At 43.3% G+C, this 24,892-nt stretch overlaps 1 protein-coding gene across 1 annotated transcript in view; it reads right to left on the bottom strand.

Annotated features, from left to right (window-relative positions):
- CSTPP1 (centriolar satellite-associated tubulin polyglutamylase complex regulator 1) overlaps positions 1-24,892 on the bottom strand; it is a 145,180-nt gene that overhangs the window by 98,672 nt on the left and 21,616 nt on the right. Inside the window, exon 2 of the mRNA XM_048852117.2 lies at positions 24,053-24,155. Coding sequence (XP_048708074.1) covers positions 24,053-24,155 — 103 coding nt within the window. The remainder of the gene's footprint in view (positions 1-24,052; positions 24,156-24,892) is intronic.

The following is a 24,892-nucleotide window of genomic DNA, read 5'->3' as shown; positions in this document are numbered from 1 at the left end:
AGCGCTCATGTCAAGAACTGTGCCAGCCACTGATGTACACAAGTCCCGAGGTGCTTCAAGAACTCTGGCAATATATTATCATAGCCAGCAGCCAGTGCTACTCCTAATATCACTCAGAATTTTGTCTAACTCTGTGGCTGTGAATGCCCTCGGTGTACTGCTAAGTGGTGTTTCTCTGATGGAACTGACGCCATTTGTCATGGACCTGATGGCTGACATGCTTCTCAATTTGGCCCACTGACACATTCAACAGATGGCTGGCAGCTTGGTTTGACACAATAGGTGATCCATTCAGGGCAGGTGCTTGCTGAGCTGCTCTGAGATGATGAATCAAATTCCAGCATTTCTGGATTGAGTAAGTGACATCTAGATTCCAAGTTGTCTCTTCCTATCTAGCAGCATCCAGTGACTTGATTAGGTGATCAACAATATCTGGATCATCTTCCAGGACCAGACCTGATGCAGGTTAGGAGTGACCAAAGAAACTAGTCATCTGTTCTAGTTGTGGAATGAGGCTACCCAGGACTCAATAATCACTAATATACAAGAATGTCTACCCTTAGACAGGATCAAAGGCACTAGTGGAGAGAAACAAGAATGGTTCGGCTCCACTGTGTTTTCAAATTCCTTCATATTGGGTAAGGAAGATGGCAGTAAAGAAATAACCAGTTATTGATGTTCGTGCTGATAAGCCAGGACAGACAGGATGATTGTACATATCTGTAAGTAGACCCCTTTCCCAGTCTGGTCTACACACACAGCCCACTAGTATGAGACCACATGTGTTCCCCTCCCTCAAAGAGTCTAGCTTTCTTAACCAAGACATCAACACATAGACACTGTCTCCGTGGGCGATCCAGGGCTGGAGCACCCACTGGGGAAAAAAATAGTGGGTCCTCAGCACCACCGGCAGCCCCACCAATCAGCTCCTCCCCTGCACCTCCCACCAGCTGCAATCAGCTGTTCAACGACCTGCAGGAGGCACTGGGAGAGAAGGGGTGGAGCTGGGACAGGAAAAGGTGGAGGAAGGGTGGGGCACGCTCAGAGGAGGGGGCAGAATGGGCAAAGCACAGGTCAAGCCCCCCTTGGGAATTCAAAGTGGGCACCTCTGCATCAACAGTAAGGTAACAAAGCTTGGTTTCTCTCCAGGTTTAGCTGCTGCTAAGGTTCCTCCCTTACTGCTCAGCCCATACCCTAGAGCAGGGGTAGTCAATACCCAGACTGAAGGCCAAATCTGGACTGCCAGATGCTTTAGAATGGACCCTGAAATCTATCTTACTTATTTTTTATTAATTATTATTATTATATTACAATTTTCTTTGGACCTTGACTATACCTTGACCAATATATTTGGACCTTAACAAAAAATATTTGACTACCCCTGCCCTAGAGTCTCCTCCATGGGACAATCCCCATCCCTTATATCCAGGTAAGTGAACAGTCAGAGCCCACTTAAGGGAATCAACACATCCTAGTAAACAAGGCTATTTCAAACGCAGTCATTTTCTCCTCAAGCAGCCAATAAGAAGAGGTTTTGGTTTACTGAAAAGCAGCAAAACAGAAAACACTATCTATTCCTTTAGCTATATGAAGTACTGCTTCTCACCTCTACTGTGTGGTGTAGCCACCTGCATGTGTGCCCTGTGGAAGAAAAAAAGAATTGTACTAACTCTATATCAGGGGTGGGTAAACTTTTTTTTGTGGTCAAGGGCCACATCGGAGTATGGAAATTGTATGGCGGGCCATGAATGCTCACAAAATTGGGGGTTGGGGTGCGGAAGGGGGTGAGGGATCCAGCCAGGGGTTTGGGATCTAGGGTGGGGCCAGAAAAGAGGAGTTCACGGTGTGGGAGGAGGCTCCAGGCTGGGGCAGGCGGTTGGAGTGTGGGCTCCGACTGGGGGTGCGGGCTCTGGGGATGAGGGGTTGGGGATGCAGAAGGGTACTCCAGGCTGAGACCAAGGGGTTCAGAGGACGGGAGGGGGATCAGGGGTAGGGCAAGGGGTTGGGGCATGGAAGGAGGGCAGGCTCTGGGGGGCACTTACCTCAAGCAGCTCCCAGCAGCAGCAGCAGCTGATCCCCCCCCTCCGGCTCCTACGCAGAGGTGCAGCCAGGCAGCTCTGTGCACTGCCCCATCTGCAAGCACCACCCCTGCAACTCCCATTGGCCATGGTTCCTGGCCAATGGGAGCTGCGGGGGCAGCATGTAAAGCCCTCTGGTTGCCCCTATGTGTAGGAGACGGAGAAGGGACACGTCACTGTTTCTGGGAGCTGCAGAGAGCGAGACAAGCTCCTGACCCTGCTCCCTGGAGCTGGGCAAGCCCCGGACCCCTCTCCCCAGCAGGAGCCTGAGGACCAGATTAAAACATCTGGAGGGCCGGATGCGGCCCCTGGGCCATAGTTTGCTCACCCCTGCTCTATATGCTTCAAAACCACTGATTTCAGACATGGTAAGAAGCTTAAGGTTGTTTGGTTCCCCCGCCCCCCCCCCCAAAAAAGCAGCCACCCTCACGGGAGGCAGGCAAATTAGCACATTAACTGAAGTTACCATGGATGCAATTCCTGATTTGTCTAGTTGCACCAGAAATTAAACTACAAGCCCTCATTAGTTCACTCTAATATACTGTAAGCACTTGTGCTTCACGCCAAAGTTTTGGTAGGTAGATGGGTAATCCTTGCATTAGCAAAGCTGCCTTTCCCACCGCTACAATGAGTGAACTGGGGAGAGGAGAGAAAAATAAACCCCAGGATCTTGGCTGGGTCCAGAAGTTGAGAAAGCCCTTTGCAGAGAGGACTTCAGCAGAGATCTGTGCATTTTCACTCCTTGTTCTTACATGCCCCACAGCAGCCAAACTGCAGAAAGGAATCTCCTTAAGATGCCAGTATTGAGAATGATGGGTCTTGCAGCGCACTTGCTACACCTGTGGGATGGGCATAAGAGAGGAAGAAAGAGGGTTCAGGAGGACATGGTGATAACATAGCCAAAGCTCTCACAAAAGGCTGTGCTGGGAACTCCAGCACTCAGGTGCTGCTTTTCTGAACAGAAGCAGTTTTCAATGGGGCTTTGTCTTTTGTGTAATTACATTTCGGCATCCTGCCAGAGTTCAGAAACTTTCAAGCACTCTTTTCAAACCTTTAGCCCTCTAAATAGATTGTAAAAGTCCCAGGATGCTATGGTAACGTCCCAATAGAAACCTACCACACTGGTTACTCTCTGCCTGCTGGAAACAGGCAAAGCCAAAATGCACTAAGCAAAGAGAACCTCATGTCCTAGAGAAGGACAGAAGAGCTTGACAGGTGGCCCCCCTTTGGTTACTAATATTAAGCACTGAATTAATTCACAGGACCCCTCCCCTATCAAAAGGGAAGCATGGCAAATGGACTGTGGCTCCCTGACTCAAAGAGCATTGCATTCATTTGCACCAAGAGCACGAAGCAAAGGCAGCGAGTTCTCTCTAAAGGGAAACTCCAATGTAAGATGAAAGATTAAATCGCTACACCTAATTACAAAGCAGAGTAGATCATTAAAACAAAATTAAGAGTCAAATACAAAGAATCAGGCAGGAAGCTTCTATCTTGACGATTTGATGATGAAAAATATGACAGAACTAGCTCTGCTAATAGCAAGCATTGGAATCTTGAGGTTTCAAAACTCAGGCATGTTCTGCCATTTAAAAAAAATGTGTGTATGTAGTTAACGACTGTTAACCATCCACACTGAGTGCTAAAATTACAGTGATTACCTTATGACAAACTCTGAAGCCTTCCAATTTGCAATGCTTTATAATGGCAAAGCTGGTCCTTTTCAGCCCTAGTTTTCATCACCAGACAGGACTCCTGTGGAGACACATTATTATGATGGCAGCTCCCATTGAGAGACAACATTCTTATTCACTGATGAAGGTAGTGAAATTCTCTCTCACACACACACCCACACACACACAATTCTTATTTAAGGCCCCAATTCTACAGCTGTTAGTATTATATTTAGTTCTAATGATTTAAGTAGCCAAATCACTGGAATGTTCATTTACTTACCTATCCTGAAGAAAAGAGGTGGCATATTCACAACCACTCAGTAAAAAACTGCTGCATCAACTGCATTTTTTCCTTCAGCCTCCCCCATGACTTAAAGACTATGAAATCAGCCTTAGGAAAAACAAAAAAACAACGAGGAGGACTTGTGGCACCTTAGAGACAAACCAATTTATTTGGGCGTAAGCTTTCATGGGCTAAAACCCACTTCATCAGGTGCATGGAGTGGAAAATACAGTAGGAAGATATATATAACAGTACATGAAAAGATAGGAGCTGCCTTACCAAGTGGAGGGGTTGAGACAATTCATTTAGGGTGGGCTATTATCAACAGGACGAAAAAATCACTTTTGTAATGGTAATTAGAGTGGCTCATTTCAAACAGTTGACAAGAAGGTGTGAGTAACAGTAAGGAGTAATTAGCATGGGGAAATTAGTTTTTAGTTCTTGTAGTGACCCATCCACTCCCAGTCTTTATTCAGGCCTAATTTGATGGTGTCCAGTTTGCAAATTAATTCCAGTTCTGCAGTTTCTCATTGGAATCTGTTTTTGAACTTTTTTTGTTGAAGAATTGCCACTTTTAAGTCGGTTATTGAGTATCCAGGGAGATTGAAGTGTTCTCCGACTGGTTTTTGAATGTTATAATTCTTGACATCTGATTTGTGTCCATTTATTCTTTTGTGTAGAGAGACTGTCCAGTTTGGCCAATGTACATGGCAGAGGAGTATTGCTGGCACAGATCACTTTGGTAGATGTACAGATGAATGAGCCCCTGATGGTGTGGCTGATGTGGTTAGGTCCTATGATGATGTCCTTGAATAGATATGTGGACAGGGTTGGCAACGGGGTTTGTTGCAAGGATAGGTTCCTGGGTTAGGAACACTGCTACCACTCTGAAGCCTAAGGAAAGAATGACATCTTCCTTTAATGCAATTAACGATAGATTTTGAGGAATTCCTCTGAAACTCTGCAATAATGTTAAGATATGAAACAGTTGCTGTGGATTTATTTCTGACAATTAGCTTTAACAAAGGAGAAATCCTTACTAAACTGTGGGTAGATGTGAGGTGATAATTAACACATTTAATATCCTGGCACGGTTGGACCACATAACACTGCAACTGCAGACATCAGGCTTCCAAAAATATTTCATCTGAAAAGGGACGTGGCTCAAAAAATAAAAAAAATCTTTTTCACGTTACTTGGCCTGGGCTCACGATAGGATTTGACTCTGCAGAGAGAACATAGGTGGCATGGAGATGATCCCCAAGTAACGTTTCAAGAGGAAATGAACCAGCAGCACCTGTGACACAGCTCAGAGTAGGCAGTGAGCCAGCTTCCTGATATTGCTTTTTATCAGAGGGAGCCCTCCAAGCCAAGGTTATGCCTTCTAAAGAAGGGGAGGATTTAAAAAAAAAGTTCACCTCCCCTTTGCCTTTCCTATACTAGGTCAGGTTTCAGAGTAGCAGCCGTGTTAGTCTGTATTCGCAAAAAGAAAAGGAGTACTTGTTAGTCTCTAAGGTGCCACAAGTACTCCTTTTCTTTATACTAGGTCAGTAATTTAACACCCTGGGCTCTCAAATCAAAGCTTGCAATGACCTTGCTGTGTTGAATTATTAGCCCAGGGTATTATAAAAAAGAAAAGAAAAAAACCTCTGAAACAACAGAAGCCTTTTGATCAGAGCACCATACTGTAGCTCACTGTAACTCAAGCTGGCCATTCTTATATAGCAGGAATTAAGGACTCTCCCCCACCAGGCAGGACCCTATTAAAGGACAATAGCTGTCTGAAAAAGGATAAGCAAGCTGATATGGATATAATAGGCCACATACGGGGGACCCTTTTTACTCTGAAATAAAGCTTCTTCTAAGAGTTATATGCTGGGAAATCCAGTATTCAGGGAGATGGGAGGGGAGTATAATAGAAAAGGGTGAGTAGCCATGCAGAAATGTTTGAAGGTACTTAAGGAAAAGGGAAGGGAGCTTCAGAGAGAAGCATCAATCATTAAACATTAGTACTTTCAGACTGATCAGGTGCAATTCCAGGCCACGGGTGGTAATTTAGCGACAGACCAGAAGGGATTGGCTGACAGGATTTTAAAAAAATTTTAAAAGAAGCAGTAGTAGTAAGTAGCAAAGAATTGAAACTCAGTGGTAAATCACCCAGTAGAAAGAGGGGGCCGCTTGGTACTGGTGCAGACAGTTTATGGTGGTCACTACAATTACTGCCCAACTTTTCCCACAATAACTTATACTCTCCTTACTCCTCTCCAAAAAGCATCAGGCTAATAAAAACTTGCCATTGTACTGCAAACAGTGGAGGCTTCTAATCCTTACCTACCAGGTATCTGATGCTTTGTTGAATATACAGGTATAACTGGGCACAACTGGAAAGAGAAGACAGTTTCTGCTTCAGCTGTTCTGTGACTTTCACTCTGTGTGGATACTCTTGTGGTTGAGGCACAGGATTGAGAGTTGGGAGGTCCAAGTCCTTGGTGCACAACTTTAGACAAGTCATAGCCTTTGTACCTCAGTTTCTTCATCTATAAAATGAAGAGGAGACTTCCTGGCCTTGCAGGGAGTTATGAGGATGTGTTTGCAACATACTCAAACTATAATGGTGAACTCCATAAAAATGTCTATTAAAGAAAAATAAACATTACAGAATGGCTTTCTGCTTCCCTTCAGCCAGGTGACCCACGGAGAGAACTACTCCTCCCTGCATAGCATCCCCTGCTGTTCTCTGACCTAGCCTGTGAAACTCCCAGTGAGCCAAAAATAGTTCACCATTGGTAAAATGCCACCATAATGTCATTTTAAAATATAAAAAACTTTCAAAATTGAATGAATTAATCATTGGTACTGAACACTAGATTTCATCTAGAAAAGCCCAGGAAACCAAGTTCTCTCTTTTCTGTTTTTTGGACTATATCACAGAAACAAAATGGTAGATTTCTTGGACTCTGGTGAACACATCTACTTTTTAGGGTGCATTAATTCATGAATCCCTTGTCTTGATGCACTTCAAATTGGGAAGAAAAATTCTACCCTGGCCCCAGACATCATTTATTAATTTTTTGGCATATGACTTGCGGCTTTTAGAAAGGAGAGGTGGTACAAAAATTGCGCCTATCACAGAAACTCAATGTCACCTTTTTAGGAAGTGGCTATTGCCATGCCATAATACAATACAGCCAATTAGGTTCAAACAATATACCCAGACACTCCTGCACATTGGATAACATCAATTGGGAAGGAAAGAAACAACTTACAGGAACTCCAGCTTTTAGATACCTAGATACTAGGGCATTTCTCAGACTACTTAGTCCTCTCCCTTCCTGCATTACAATCTGCCCTAAATCTGTAGCTGTCCTTCATTACTCTGCATTGTACACACTAGTCAGAGGAGTGCTACAAAGAATAGAGTTTGGGTTATGTTAAGAGCTTTTAAAACAGGGAGAAATTATGTTTTTAATATAGCATACTTTAAACAAAAGGATAAGATAGTTTTCAGGTCCTCTCTTTAACCCACACTGTTTTTAAACAGCACCTTAGAGTCCTGTTTTCATGATTAGGACAGGCTCGGTCTGCCATGGAATTCTAGATGGTATACATACCAGAACTCACGGTCATCTCCTAGGGTGGGAATGCAATGAGTGGCTACTGATCACTAGGAAGGGGAAGAATGCAGCTAAATGGGGGGAAACCACACAGCCATAAAGAAAATACATATTAATTTTTTTTTAGTAAAATTAGCTTTCAAAATAGCATTGAAGTAGCTGTGGGATTTATAATGAGCAGAGATGGCTAAGGTACCAAAACATGAATGTCTCACAGACGGGAGCAGATAGCTTGGCACAGAAAACGTAACAATGGCTGAATAACTGCATCCACTGTGAGAGCTGGCAGGGAAGAACTACCCAGCACCACTTTTTCATCCTAATAAAGGGCAAATTAATCCACAACTGCTTCATAAAAAGAAAGGGACTTTCAAAAACAATTTAAGAGAGAGTTTGCAATTTTTCAGAGACATTATTAAGGGCACAAGAGCAAACGATCCCACCGCATAGGAAAGATAGGAAGCATGGCAAGAGACCACCCTGGCTTAACCAGGAGATCTTCAATGATCTGACAATAGGACAAGAGTCCTACAAAAACTGGAAACTAGGTCAAATTCAAAGGATTAATATAAACAAATAAACACAAGTATGTAGGGACAAACTTAGAAAGGCCAAGGCACAAAACGAGATTAAACTAGCTAGAGACAAAGGAAAACTAGCTAGAGACAAGAAAATATTCTACAAATACATTCGAAGCAAGAAGAGGACCAAGAACATGGTAGGCCTGTTACTCATTGAGTGGGGGAAACCAATAAACAGAAAATGTAGAAACGGTAAAAGTGCTAAATGACTTTTGTTTCAGTTTTCACCAAAAAGTTTAGTAGTGATTGGACATCTAGCATAGTGAATATCAGTGAAAAGGAGTTAGGATCAGAGGTTAAAATAGGTAAAGAACAAATTAAAAAATATTTAAACAAGTTAGATGTCTTCAATTCACCAGGACCTGATGAAATACCACCCTAGAATACTCAAGGAGCTGACTGAGGAGATATCTGAGCCATTACTGATTATCTCCAAAAAGTCATGGAAGACTGGAAAAATTCCAGAGGACTGGAAGAGGGTAAGTATAGTGCCAATATACAAAAAAGAGGAACAAGGACAACCTGGGGAATTACAGACCAGTCAGCTTAACTTCAGTACCCAGAAAGATAATGGAGCAAATAATTAAGCAATCAATTTGCAAACATCTAGAATATAATAAGGTAATAAGTAACAGTTAGCATGGATTTGTCAAGAACAAATCATGTCAAACCAACCTAATAGCTTTCTTTGACAAGGTAACAAGTCTTGTGGATGGGGGGAAAGCAGTAGATGTGATATATCTACATTGTAGTAAGGCTTTTGATACAGTCTTGCATGCCTTCTCATAAACAAACTACGGAAATACAGCCTAGATGGAGTTATGATGAAGTGGGTGTAGAATTGATTGTAAAACTAATCCCAGAGAGTAGTTATCAGTGGTTCATAGCTGAGCTGGAAGGGGATATTAAGTGGGGTCCCGCAGGGACCAGTTCTGGGTCCGGTTCTGTTCAATATCTTCATAAATGATTTAGATAATGGCACAGAAAGTACACTTATAAAATTTGCGAACAATATGAATCTGGAAGGGGTTGCAAGTGCTTTGGACGATAGGATTAAAATTCAAAATTATCTGGACAAACTGGAGAAATGGCCTGAAGTAAACAAAGTGAAATTCAATAAGGACAACTGCAAAGTACTCCACTTAACAAGGAACAAATCTATTGCACAAATGGAGAATGAGAAACGACTGCCTAGGAAGGAGTACTGTGGGAAGGGATCTGGGGGTCATAGTGGATTACAAGCTAAATATGAGTCAATAGTGTAACACTGTTGCAAAAAAAGGAAACATCATTCTGGGATTTTTAACAGGAGCGTCGTAAGCAAGACAAAAAGTAGTAATTTTTCTGTTGTACTCCGCGCTGATTAGGCCTCAACTAGAGTATTGTGTCCAGTTCTGGGTGCCACATTTCAGGAAAGATGTGGACAAATTGGAGAAAGTCCAGAGAAGAACAACAAAAATGATTAAAGGTCTAGAAAACAACCTATGAGGGAAGACTGAAAAAAATTGGGTTTGGTTAGTCTGGAGAAGAGAGGACTGAAGCAGGGGACATGATAACAGTTTTCAAGTATGTAAAAGGTTGTTACAAGGAGGAAGAAGAAAAACTGTTTTTATTAACCTCTGAGGATAGGACTAGAAGCAATGGGCTTAAATTGCAGCAAGGGAGGTTTTGGCTGGACATTAGGAAAAAATTCTTAACTGTCAGGGTAGTTAAGCGCTGGAATACATTTCTTAGGGAAGTTGTGGAATCTCCATCATTGGAGATTAAGATTAGAGAAACACCTATCAGGGATGGTCTAGATAATACTTAGCCCTACCTTGAGTACAGAGGACTGGACTAGAAGACCTCTCAAGGTCCCTTCCAGTCCTACAAGTCTATGACCTGTGTATTCCCAAGAGCAGTGACCTGTATGCTTAGTCTCATCTTGTACTGAGTTGTTTTTGTCCTCTGATCATGGGACAGAGCGCTCAAGACTGGATTGCCATGTTTTACAATTAACCACTTGTTAATCAGCATAAAACTATACCAGCATGGTTGCACCATGATTTGGATGACCTAAGGCACTACTGCAATACAAATAACCATGATGAGACAAGGTAGGACCCTGTACAGACAAACATGTTGCTCCCACGCTTGCACTGTGGGTGCTACCAACCACCTGTTCAGTTACCCTGATAGGAGCCATATCACAGACAAGGCTTTATCAACTCTTGGTGTTCCCATTGTCAATTGAACGTTGCTAAAATTCCCTGGTACAGATACAGTCCTCATTGCTGATGTTAATGCTAACTCTGCACTTGGAGAAATTTATTTAGGTAAGAAGCTCTAAACTCACTACTGCTTCCTGGTTTCTGTTGTGAACTGACTGACTTGTCTTGAAAATTATGATTTTTCACTTTGGTTTTGTATCATTCTTTAAACATGTTTCCTTGTCTAGTTCTGGGAAATCTGAAAACCCCAAAGAACTGGAGGCTTTCTGCTTACAGTGCTCTGAAACCATAGCAAATCAGGAAGATGCCATCTCCTGGCTCCATCAATAATCGCTCATGCTGCATGTGGCTGGAAGGAAACTTGATCAACTAATCCTGCTGTGTCTCCTTCTAGATGGGACAATGCGTTCCACAATGTCTCCCTCCCAGAAAACAATAAAACACGTTCTAAAGAATCATGCAAAAGCCATCCTAAACACGATTAAAAAAAACTATCAAATTACCTGTTGCTCCTACTTTTTCATATGTAGTGCTGCTGATTTGAATATACCTTTGGTGGCTTAATGGCAAAGTCCTTCAGAACATACATACAGATAACTGTAGAGAATCCGCTCCATATGGCATGTGAGCGAATGTGACCCAGGAATCTCTTGATGCGAACTGGCAGACAACACAGGGATGCATACACATTTACAGGGACTCCTGCATCAGTTTTGTGCATAATAATTCACTAAAAGGTGACATATGAGGTCTACTGAGAGCCAGTGACACACTGGTCATCATAATCATTGTGAAATGCATGTAAGGATAATATTTAAGGGAGTTATACACCTCGACTAGAAATTACTTTCTCAAGGTCTGTGAGTTAAAACCGGTCACCAGAAGGTGACAAAACATGTTCCTTTCACACAGGCAGGAGGCACTTATCTGTTTGGTTATATGCAACTGAGTATTGTGTACTTCACAATGGATACCTATCTGAATGCTAAACCACTAGCTAATCAAGATTAAGAAATTAACAAGACTGCAAAATCTACAGGAAAGAACACAGCAGGAAGGTGTCCAGTTTATGAGTAAAGAAAGATCAAAGGATTGTGTTGATATATCAGGGGCTGCAAAGGGTCACCCTAGTGTCTCACTTAGGAAGTAAGCTGTCAGTGGGCTTGCTTCATGAATGGAAGATCCCAATCAAGCTTGGTTGTAATATACTGGAAGGATTTGGGGACAGTTTTTGCTCTTATGACATAATGTCCTATTAGTTAAGTTTAAGCTCTAGAATGTGTTATGATTTTATATCTAAACCTTTGTTTCCAGTATTCCTGCTTATCAGTTGAATATTTTTTTTTGTTAAATAAACTTATACTTGCTATCGACAAATCCTAAGTGCTGTGTGTTAAGTGAAGCTACGTTCTATCCTATAACTGGTAACCTGAACTGTTTCTTTGGGAACAGAGGATCTGTAGTTCTGTGAGCGTCCAATGGATCAGGGGTTGATCTCCAGGGAGATGCTCAAAGGACGCAGGGGTTGGAGTGTGCCTATTACTAACCTGCAGAGGAACAGCAGAGCCCATGTGGGCTGAGAGGCAAATGCTTGTGTTGCCTTTGGCTGGTGATGTCAGGAAGCTGACCCCTGGCAGGCTCAGACAAGGCTCTCATGCTAAGGGCAGGTAGTAGTGATGTGCCCTACAACTCTGGGTATCCTTGGGAAGTGGCTTAGTCAGTAGGATCCACACCCAAAATTGCTGGTTAGTTAAGTGTCACACCCTGGATACTTTTATACCAGATACTGAGAGATTAACAAGGGAGAAGGTTGGAAACAAAACGCAAAAGTTTACAGTTTATTATTATCATCTGTTCATTCCAGATAAGGGAAACAGAACAAAAGAAGACCAGAATGAGTAAACCAAAGACAAACTAAACTTAACAGGCAATATTTAGAAAGACTGTGTACAGCTCATGGCTTGAATGCTGCAGAGAGAAATGTGGATAGGATGAGATCTCAACTCATGGGACAAACAGTCAGAAGATCTGAATGATCCATCCACAGGCCTGAGACCGAGGGAAGTGCAGACTTATAGAACCAGCCTGGTACCTATTCCAGAGAGGCAGCCATAAAGCTCAGACCGGTCAAGTTAGAGATCCAAAGGCTGCAGATAGCAGCAAGGGCCAAAAGGCTAGAAATAGTGAACAACAAATAGCAGGCCCAAGGAACACAACGAGCATACAAAGGGAAGATCATTGCTTTACACATAGTAGTACAGATGGTGTGTCAAAGGCTGTAAAATATTCCCACCATGTCTGGTTAAGGATGTACATCTATTTACCTTTTTGCCATGTGGTTTTTCTACAGCGTGACCAGATATCCCAGTTTTATAGGGACAGTCCTAATATTTAGGGCTTTGTTTTATATAGGCACCTATTACCCCCTCCCATCCACTGTCTCAATTTTTCACACTTGCTATCTGGTCATCCTATTTTTCTATGCATTCCATTAGTACAGAAGATGAGCAGAGATAAATGGCTTCACAGAATGAGCTGCCAGTATGGAGGTATGCTGCTGAGCAATGACCTCATGTGGAATGTCTTTTTTTTGCTTTGCATTAGGATGAGTTCCTCACTATACTTGTTCAGTGGAGGGAGGACAACTGAGATAGTTGCTGTTCACCATGTACGGCCCAAGAGCACCTTCACTTCTCCAACATCACAAATTGAAGGAAAGAAGAGCTCTACAGTCAAAATTGCAAGACAGAGAAAGAACCCTCCAATACACAGATCTTGAGGACCAGTAGGATATTCACAAAGATGGTAATGAAACAAACATCCAACTTAAATCTAAAAAGAGAACACAAGGTGTTAGTCTATGAAACGTTTGACTGTGTCCATCTCTGAAGTAAGTCACTACAGAGAAGTGACCACATAAACAGAACATGCGTGATCTTGTATGGAGACGTACACTCTTGCTGCTACTTGAGAAAGCATGACAAAGCAATAAAGAGAAGAATATATCAAAGTGTTTTTGTGCCAAAACACATCCCTGTTGGACACCACTATAGTTTTCAAAGCTGTCAGATTGATCACCATCATACTGGACTGTAGCCTTCATGCCATCACTGAAGGATCGAATCAGACTGAGGAAGACTTGGGGGCAACCGATTCTCTCTAGCAAGTGGAAAAGGACCTTCCTGATGACCAGGTCAAAACCTTTATAAGAGCTATGAAGGCAATGTAGAGACGTTTTCCTTATTCTTGACACTTTTCTAGAAACTGACTAAGTGCAAAGACTATGTCAATCATTGACGTACCAGCACAGAAGTGACACTAACTCTTTGGATATATGCATTCAGCAAGAACTTGCAGTCTTTTGAGAATGATCCATGCAAATGCCTTACCAGGAACATTGAGGATGGAGATTTCTCTGTAGCTGTTGCAATCACTCTGATAGTCTCTGTTCTTATATGTTATGCTGTTGATATCCTCATGTCTTCTGGTACCCGTCCTTCCCTTCAGCAAGCAAGCAAGCCATTATGCAGATGGTTAAGCACAACCGGTCCTCCTTTGTTTCAGTACTTTAGCTGGAATTCCATCTTTTCCTGTAGCCTTTCCTGGTGCTTGGGAGACAGATGCCTTTTCAAGCTCATTTATAGGCAGTTCTATATCAAGCTCCTCAACAGTCTGGAGCATGGGGACTCGCATTTACCACTGTTTCTGAAGCAGAGCTTTCACTTGAATAGAGTTTGCAATAGTGTTCCACCCAGTGTTGCGTCTGTTTTCTTCTTCAATGATGTCTCCATTAAGTGACTTGAGTGGGACAGCCTTCTTGACTGAAGAATCTATTTCTTTCTTGATTTCATCATACATACCTCTTAGATCTCCATTCTCAATGGATGTTTACACCTTTTCGTACAGATTGAGCCAATATGATTGAGCACATTGATTTGAGGTTTGTGACAATGCACTCTTAGCCAATCTGCAGTTACCACACATATCAGGAGAAGGGTTCATGTTTGAAGCAAAATGCACAGCATATCTCCACCAACACCTGCAACCATTTCTTCAGAGTATGCTGCAAACCCATCTATCTTGTACAGAGCTTTTACCGAGAGCTAAGGTTGCAGTATGTAGATATTCATTCTGTGCATGTTCCATGATGCATCTGCATTCAATGGGGGAGACACAAATCAATGACATAGCTTTCCAGAGATTCATAATGAATTGGAGAGACCTTCCTTGGTCTTTTGTGTTGTTGCTGTTAATGCATAGGCAACAGTTTTATTTGGTATGATGGAATTTCCATAGTGAAAGGCTTATGTGCAGCATATAAGCACATGGTCTGTGTCACAGTCTGCACTGTGAAAACAGTATGTAGAACATTCTGTAGTTTTTTTCTACAGGTGACAATTAAATACAGTTGTACCTGTGTCCACATTTGGGGTGCCTCCAAGAAACTTTCTGGTGATGACCACCTTGGAAGCAGATGTTGGTAATGCACAGTCCTAGGTGGGTTCAGAGCTCCAGGAGTCTTTGCCCCTTCTCATTATTTTTCCTACTCCTTGGTGACCAAACTGAGCTGGCTCTATTGTTGAGATCTCCACATAGATGGAGTTTTCTCTCAGTGCTAGCTTATTGATGACCCTTTTGAGTTGCTGACAGAACAAGTCCTTTTCTTCAGCTATGGAAGAACTTTGGGACATATGTTCTGATGATTATTGCAAAGCAGCCTGTGGTAGATAGTCTTGTGATAGGATATGTTTCTTGTGAGAAAACCTGGATTTGTGCTGGAAATGGCCCAACCTGATGATCACTTTAGATAAGCTATTACCAGCAGGACAGTGGGGTGGGAGGAGGTATTGTTTCATATTCTCTGTGTGTATATAAAGTCTGCTGCAGTTTCCACGGTATGCATCCGATGAAGTGAGCTGTAGCTCACGAAAGCTCATGCTCAAATAAATTGGTTAGTCTCTAAGGTGCCACAAGAACTCCTTTTCTCTCTGAGAAGAAAAACAACATGAGAGACAGAGTGCATGTGCACAGACCTTTCAGCAGTTATCTTTACATAGAAAGCACAAGTTAATAAATGAGGGGTCACAGACAGATCTGGAGAACTAACCTTAGGTTTTGGACAATGACACTTGACAATCTAGCACTCCCAGTCAACAAGTCAGAATAATTTCTCTTTTTTGATTTATTTGATTACACATAGCTGGATTCATCTGGATGTTTGTTCACATATAAAATCTGCAAATAAGTGGGAAGTACCAGCCCCATTTTCCAATATTTTGTAAATATATTTTGGAAAACATAAAATCTGTACTGGAAAATTGCTGTGTGTTATTCCAATGAACATAAAGCAACCTGCCATAGACAAGGACAGTGTATTTACCTAGTTTAATAGTCCACTACTTACTGGGACACTGCTAAGGAGGAAGCAACACAAAAGTTAAATGAGGGTTTCATCACCCTGTATGTGGGATGTGGAAGTTGCTGCTATCAAACTATTCTATAGCATATGGGTCTCCATTCAGACAGCAAATCTATTCCTTGTGCCTGAAACTAGTTTAGTTCTGTCACAAAGTGAATCTGAGCTACAAGTCCCAAATCCATTTCCATGAACATTTGTATAAACCTTCACTAGGAAAAATGTTTTCAAAAAGCAGAGGTGGTAAACTGAAATTCAGTTTCTGAAGGAAGCAAATAATTGTCCCCCATCTTTAACCAAGACAAAGATACAGTGACCTTCCCATTCCACTGCAAGTCTTCTGTCCATTGGAACCGTTGGAAGTAACATGAGTACATTGCAGAGGCGGCAACCCCTTCTCTACCATGCTCTGTGGCAAGATTTTCAAAGGGCTGAGTTAGATCCTCTCTCTCTCTCTCTCTCTGAGTGGCTTATTCACATGTGCTGCAATCCACCATTACTCTGACACCTTAAACACAGGAGCAGAACTGCCTGTCTTCATGTGACTATCAGCCTCTTTCCACAGATAACTGGAGAGTGAAGGAGTGGCAGATTTCTTCCAGCCAGCAGTGCCCTTAGGGAGCAGGGAACCACAGCTAACACAGCAGCAGACCTGTCAAGAATCAGCAGCACACAATTCCAGTGGAGATTTCTAGCCAAAAGGCTTGTTTCACAGCCAAGTTGGTGACAGCAGTAATTTTACATCTGTCACATGGCTCACTGCAGCCAGGCAGTCCACATGTCATAACCCTGTCATTTCCTCACTAGAGCAGAAGAGATGCAGGGACCTGGTGGGTGTTTGAGGAGCTGAGTGAATATTGTCATCTTTGCAATAGTTGGAGATTATATTTGAGTGAGAGAGAAGGAAAAACTGGGCGTATATGCTTTGGGGCTCCCTGGCATAGATCATGTGGGAGAAATTCAAGAGCCTCATCAATCCCTGAAAATGTGAATCAAAATTTAAAACAAAGCTTCCAATCTCGCTAAATAGTTTTAATTATGACAGCAATCGGGCTGTTCAGCTCTGAGGGTTTCTCTCCCACCTAAAGTCTGGTGGATCATCAGTGCCCTGAAGATTTCCCGATGGCAGCTCCCACTGGCCGCGGTTCACCCCTCCAGGCCAATGGGGCTGTGGTAAGCGGTGCGGGCTGAGGGATGTGCTGGCCGTCGCTTCCTGCAGCCCCCATTGGCCTGGGACGGTGAACCACACCCAGTGGAAGCTGTCATCGGCTGAACTTGCAGACGTGGCAGGTAAACAAACTGTCCCAGTCTGCCAGGGGCTTTCCCTGGCAGGCTGTGTGCCAAAGGTTGCCGATCCCTGGTCTATTCCACAACTGGGAGTGTGATTGCAGCACATAGGTATACCTGAACTAGCTTTGATCTCGTTCAAGCTAGTTTGAGTAACAACAACAGTGGGCAGTACAGGCAGTGCCCACTTGAGTATTTACTCAGGATCCTGGGCAGGCATGGCTAGCTCATGCCCCCCACCCGTGCTGCCTCAGCTCCACTATTGTTGCTCAAGATAGCTTTGGTCTAGCTAGATCTAAATGAGCTTGGGTATGTCTACACATGCTGCAAACACACCTCCCAATTTCAATGTAGACATATGCTAACTGTAAACCACTGGGCACAACCTGACCTTGCCTGTATGGGGGATTCCAGAGGGCAAGGGAAGCAGGTGAGATTGGAGAACCAGAATAAGTTATTTTCCAATGATAGGCAGCTCACTACTCTGCTAATATCTAGGTCCCTCCTTCTGGTCAATTATTCTCCACTTTAAAGGAGCAATCTCCCACATTTCATATATCCTACATTGAGCACTTTCACAACTATCAGAATTACTTCTTAGTCTATTTCTGTTCTGATACTGGGGCACTGAGTGTGGCTTGCGGCCTCTCCAGCCTTAGCATAAGACTGCAACAATGGCAAGTTCTACTTTAATTACCAGAGAAAAAGGGACAGAAGCATCTGATAACTTCTTCCTGTCCTATGGAAATAGTCAGCAGCTCTATGGAGTATTCAACATGAACACAAAAGCGCTCTGGTATTTCATATCCCCTTTTCAGGTGTGTCAGGGAAACATGAACTCAGCTCAGGGCATCTCAATCTTACAAAGCTGCACACACTGGCAAACACTCATGTTCTACAATGGCTTCACATTTACAGGCACAAATCAGATTTGTTTGAAAATACCAAGAACCAAAAGAGTACCGTAGGCCAGGGTGGGCCAAGAGCAGAATGGGAGGAGATGAGAGGGGCTGGGCAGCAGGATCTAACATGAAGAAATACTGCATAGAAACATTCTAAGAGCAGTTTCAAAGAGGTAGGGAGGGGTTCTTTCATCGTCATTCAATTTTTAAGTTACTGATGACCAGAAGTTTAAAAAGGCCCCGAGGAGTGAACTTGAAAGGAGATGCAAACCAAATCTGCTCTGGAAGAGTGCCCGGATAATGCCAGCTGGATGTGTCATAGCCTCCTCACTCTCAACCCTAACAAAACAGAAGTCTGGTTGATAGGCGGAGGTCATAGTCTTTCTCTCTCTCTCTTCCTTCAAGTCCTTGCTTATTGAGAGAACTTGTTCAGAGTTGATAAGGAAGGTTAACAATCTGAACATCACTTTTCAAAGAAAGCCATATGCATCAGAAACAGTATGGTGTCTCCGACCTGTATCATTTGCACAATCTGCACCTTCATTTGTCCCAATAAACTTTCTGACATGGATCCAATCATGCAATCCCCTCTTAGCAGGGGATTACTTGTGATCCAAGGACCTCTTGATGCCAACTAACAGAGGGCACAGGCATGCAGAAGGATTACAGGGATCTCCTGGGTCTGGTAGTTACATACTAGGCTGCCAAAGAGTGTTACGTAAGGTCTCTACTGAAAGCCTGTGTCACATGGATTATCAGAACCATTGTGAAATGTTTCTACAGCTAATATGTAAGGATGTGTGTGTGTGTACACTACAAACTGTGTTCTTAAAATGTAAGACAAGTCACCAAAAGGTGAAAAACAGATTCTGTCCAGACAAGGGATAGGAGGCACTTATCTCCCTGGCTGACCGTTGTGTGTCTTACAATGGAAATCTATTTGCATATAGAATCACCAGCTAATCAAGATTGTGAAGTCGAGGAGATCACAAAATCTACAGGAAGGAAGGAACACACAGCAGGAGGATGTCTAATTCATGACTAAGATCCAAGAAGTAGTCTGATATACTAGGAGAAGGCATGGAGACACCCAAGGTCTTCCACCTAGGAAGTGAACTGACATTGTGTTTGCATGATGAAAAATGGTTTCAGAGTGGTAGCTGTGTTAGTCTGTATCAGCAACAACAACGAGTACCACCTATGGCACCTTAGAGACTAACAAATTTATTTGAGCATAAGCTTTCGTGGGCTAAAGCCCACTTCATCAGATGCATCACATCAGCCACACTATCAAAGGCTCGTTCACCTGCACATCTACCCATGTGATATATGCCATCATGTGCCAACAATGCCCCTCTGCCATGTACATTGGCCAAACTGGACAGTCTCTACACAAAAGAATAAATGGACACAAATCAGACGTCAAGAATTATAACATTCAAAAACCAGTTGGAGAACACTTCAACCTCCCTGGACACTCAATTACAGACCTAAAAGTCGCAATTATTCAACAACAAAAACCTTCCAAAATAGACTCCAACGAGAAATTGCAGAGTTGAAATTAATTTGCAAACTGGACACCATTAAATTAGGCCTGAATAAAGACTGGGAGTGGATGAGTCATTACACAAACTAAAAACTATTACCCCAGGCTAATTTTCCCCCTACTGTTACTCACACCTTCTTGTCAACTGTGTGAAATGGGCCATCCTGATTATGACTACAAAAGCTTTTTTTTCTTCCTGCTGATAATAGCCCAGCTTAATCTATTAGTCTCTTTAGAGTTGGTATGGCAACCCCCATTTTTTCATGTTCTCTATCTATATATCTATCTTCCTACTGTATTTTCCACTGTATACATCATGAAAAAAAGATCACAGCCAGGCTTGGGGTGAGCTAAACTTAATGAGACAAGGGATCTTGATAGTTAAGATTAGCCTCTAGTATGCATGCTGTGATTTCATTTTATATGTAACCTTTTGTTTCCAATATTCTTGCTTTCTATGATTTGAATCTCTGTTCTTTGTTAAATTTATACTTGTTCTCTCTATAAACAAATCTAAGGGCTGTGTGTTAATTGGAGCTATGTTCTATGGTGTAACTGGTAAGCTGTGGTGTATTGTTCCTTTGGGATAGGCAGGTCTGATGACTGTGTGTGTCCAGTGATCAGGGTCTGGACACTGCAGCGGGAAATTCAGGGAACTCAGGGGTTGGAGAAAGTGGGACCTGCAGAGGCATAAAGGGAAGTGCTTGTGTTGCCAGTAACCAGTAAATTCAGGGAGCCGACAAGGGCCCTTCTTCACGCTAAGGGCAGGTGGTGATGAGGTGCCTCACAACCTTGGGTATCAATAGGAAGCACCACACTTCCATCACAGCAACTTGTTCAGGACAGAGAAGTACCCATGATTGTGTTATAGGCACCCTGTATTCTTGACACTGGCTGTTCATACAGAGGGACTATTTTTAGAGTTAAACCTGGGGGGAGGGAAGGAAGCGTTAACCCCTTTCACCAAATCAAGATTCAGAATCAAGATTGGGCCTGGAGAAGGAAAAAAGCGTCCTTCAGACATCTAAGCACAACCTAGCCACACTCCCAGCAAAAAGGCCAGTGGCTCAAACTTTCATTGCTTTCTGACAGTCAATCTGCAAGTAAGAGGCCTTCAACTAGCCACTAAAGACTTACCACCAATGAAGGAGTTGCTGGAGCTCCTGTCAAAGCAAGCAAAGGTTCCCCCCCATCACCTCCCACTATGTACTAGTCTGAATCCAACGACAGCACCTAACAATGGATTTTAATTTCTCTTTCTCCCTCCCTTGGAGAAATCAATTTCTACAAAACATCACAATACACAAATAAGATAAAAATTCATTTTCCATTTTCGAATCAAGACAGACAACTTGAATTCAGGGTTCATGTCTTTTTTATTTTCTACACTACTGAGCACAATGCCAGAACTTGTAATGCCCCCTGGAATTGCATTTACATTAATTTTGCTTGATTTTTAAACCCAAAACCCACTGTCTTTTCCCATAATGGGGCAGAGGGAGGAGAGGCTGGCACCACTTGTTTGTTAAAACCCAGAAGGGTGAGGACCACAACACATACAAGATGTCCTTGTTGAACTTCACCTTGAAGAAGGTCTGTGCTCTGGTACCAGCTGTCTTTTAGGGATTCCACCATAACATCTTTGGTCAGCAAGAAATCAGACATTAACTGAGGCTGTAAATCCCTCCTCCAGACATTTCTTATTCTCTTCCCCACACTACTTTTAAAAACATCTTAAAATCTTCTTTCCTAGGTGTCTTTATAAATATGGAATCAACGTGACACATACTATCTTCCATGCATATCTCTTTGTCCCCTTTAATCTTGCATTTTGCTACATCTCAGTTAGTTTTACTTCTATTTTTAAGAGGCTGGACTTTTAAGGATCACCTATGTTTTTATTGAATTGTATATTGTTTTTATATGTAGGCCACCTGGGTAGGGTGCTTTATAAATACAGTAATTACTAGTAGGATGATTGCAGTGAATGTATAATCTACCTGCAGAACTCACTGCCATTATATATCACTGAAGCTATAAGCTAAATAAAATTCCAAAAGAGGGCTGGCCGCTACACGGATAAGGAGACCATCCACAGTTATGTTACAAAAGATAATTTTATAAAGCGATATAAATCCATATGCTTCAGAGCATAAATCAACTACAAGATGATATGTGTTAGAAATAAATTTAACCTACAGGCAGGTTATTTTATAATAATCCACCATGCAGTATTTTACATTTCTATCTGAGGCATCTGGTATTGGACAATGTCTGATACAGAGGAGCTCTGCTGTCCAAATCAATTATGTGATTTTGGTTGAGGTTTCTGAATTGACACTGATCTTGGCCAAAACAGGGAAGCTTGTAACTGCTGTCTAGCCAATCAGAACACAGTTAGCAGTGATCTATACCACCAGAACACATCAGCCTATACTACGAGGAGGCATCCCAATGAATCAAACCCACATTTGTATTGTGTTGCTGTGGGATGTATGTTCGGAGACAGTTTGTACAAAAGGTTCTCTACAGAATAAAGCTGTTACGTTTGAAAGGTGAATGTTCTACAAATGCAGAGATTTTGGTGCAGCCCCTCACCTTCTTCCTCCTAATCTGGGTTTCTGGGGTCTCTTGAGATCAGTGATCATCACCATTGTGGCTATGCTGAGCCATATATAATGGTTATTGAGTCTGGAAGAGCCAGGCAACAGCATGCCAAGCAAATAAAATGGAGCTTTACAAGAACCAGACTGTGATGGTCCTCGCTTGGAGGTTGGTTGGTAGCTTTGCCTAGTGGTCGGGGTTATGCTCATGACCTGCAGGGAGGATGTTGGTAGGAGAGCCCGAGCCCACTCCATGAGGCTCCAACCCACAGCCCTTTGAGGGCTATCAGTGAGCTGAGCCAGGGGCTGCTTAAGGCTGCTCTCCCTGGGCCACTTCCTATCACCCCCCTGCAACTGTCCCAAAGTCGTTATCTGGGTTAAGGTGGCATGAAGGGCATTCTCTCATCACAAGGCACCTTCTGGAGGTAGCATGTACTATGGTAGCTCTCTTCCTCTCTCAGGCAGCAACTGCCTCCTTCTGAACTATGGCCCACCCTCCTGGGCCAGCTCAGGCATAGGGATTTCCCCTGCTGGGGTAGTCCAAACAAAGTAAAGAGGAATTAACAAAACTCTGAGTCCATATGAGAGGGAGGGGGGACTGCTTCCCTCTCAGGCTGTCTCTGTAGCAGGTCATCCCCTCCCTCAGGGAGGGACCTTTGGGCAGTTGTCTTCAGGAGAGATTCTGCCTTTCCCTCAGCTCTCCTATGCTGGGGTTGCAGGTCTACTCTCTTCCCTGGTCTGCCACCAAATGAGCTGCTCCCCTGCCTTTTAACTCCTCCTCCAGTTAGAGCATTTCCTACAGGCAGGCTGGGGTTGTCTGAGCCCAGAGCAGTTCCTTAACCCCTGGCTGCCCAGAGTGGGGTTTGTATTCCCCATCACAGACACAAAACAAAAACACAGGTTTCAGAGTAGCAGCCATGCTAGTCTGTATCCGCAAAAAGAAAAGGAGGACCTGTGGCACCTTAGAGACTAACAAATTTATGCATCTGATGAAGTGATCTGTAGCTCACGAAAGCTTATGCTCAAATAAATTTGCTAGTCTCTAAGGTGCCACAAGTCCTCCTTTTCTTTTTACAAAACAAAAAGAATAGCTGGGACAAGACTGAACAGCAAAATGGATAATTCACAGAGAGAGGAGGATAAAGTGAGCACATTAGCAAGGACACTGATGGGAACCAGAGGGAGGAGGTATCACAGGGAACCAGTACTCTTACCACAGATCCATCTACTAAAGAGAGCTACTATACACAGAGACCTTGCAATATGTCCCATATCCCCTCTGCTCTGTTTGGGACTATGAAAAAGAAGAGGGCCTGGAGCCTGGCTTGGCAGCTCAGCAAGAGTCAGTCTCAAGATATTAAGATGTAACCTTCCTCTCTCTGTCCCAACCCATTTTCTTTCAGAACATCTGCCCAGTCCCACTACAGTCTTCAATGGGAAAGAGTGTACTGCTGGTACAACTAGAGACTTCCCCTTTTTCCGTGTCTGTGAATGAGAGCATGAATTAAAAAAATAAATTACTATCAAAGATAGATATTATATGATGACCCAGATACAGTAGTAAAACAGAGAATAGAAGCCCTATCTGGGCCAAATTCAGCCTCAGAATAAGTAAGCACAACTGGTGAAGCCAACAGGAGTTGCCCCGCTTTTAAATCAGGTCTGAATTTGACCCATTGTCCTGAATAAGCACGTCTCTGAAACATGCTCAGGCAGCCCTTGGCTAACCTACTCAACTCCAATATTCACTGCCACAACATAATCAGCATGTATCCAGTTCCATTCTCCATGTACCCTGCCTGCTTCCAAGAGCCTCCCCCAGGGTGGTCCTATTGGCAGACTCCTGATATACTTACTATTCAGTGAAGAATCTGGCAATGCCATACTGACTAATATCTTCTCTGTTCTCCAGCAGCTGGCTCACTGCATCCTCCATGTACGTGAGGACATGTCTCTGAGCTACAAACAAAAGAGCAAGAGAGAGATTAGAATACAAGGGGCTTGCAAAGCCCAGAGCCAGGCCAGGCTATTAGTGTTCATCCTTGCCTGACTATTAGCACTTGTTCTCATCGCATAGAGAGAGACAAGCAGAGGTTCTCATTCTGTTAAGTATTACTCCTGAGGGCATTGTGCCAAAAAAGTAAAAGTTCTGCATAAAAAAATTAAGAATTCTGCACACAATCTTTTGAGATTCTGCAAGTTTTATTTTTCAATAAACGCAGAGGCTCCAGCATGACAGTGGAGCACAGGCCACTGGCTCCATGAAGGAGAGAGATCACCCTGCAGCCTCCCTACTGCCGGGACACGGACTCAGTGGTGAGGCTACACTCAACCCTGACACAGCACAAGGCCTGGGCCTGCCCCAGAAACACCCTGGGGCCCTGCCCCTCTGTGCCAAGTGCACCAAGTGTGGGGCAGGGAGGCTTAACCAGGCAGAATCCAAGTGTGGAGGGGCTCAGTGTGGTGGGATCCAGGTGTGGGGTGAGAGGATTCTGTGTGGGACAATCTGGGTGCAGGCAGTTCAGTGGGGGGTCTAGGTGAGGGAGGATCTGGATGCACAGAGGCTCATTGGGGGGTGGGGGGTCCAGGTGCAGGGACAATGGGATTCTGCAGGCGCTTCCAGGTGAAAGTGATTGGGGCTCAGCAGAGGGGTCTGGGTGCTGGGGTCTCAGCAGGGGGAGTCTGAGTGCTGGGGA

The sequence above is a fragment of the Caretta caretta genome, chromosome 6 (genome assembly GCF_965140235.1).
Source record: "Caretta caretta isolate rCarCar2 chromosome 6, rCarCar1.hap1, whole genome shotgun sequence".
NCBI lineage: Eukaryota > Metazoa > Chordata > Testudines > Cheloniidae > Caretta > Caretta caretta.
Note: the sequence above shows the minus strand (reverse complement) of the source record. Positions and strands in the feature narration are given on the sequence as shown.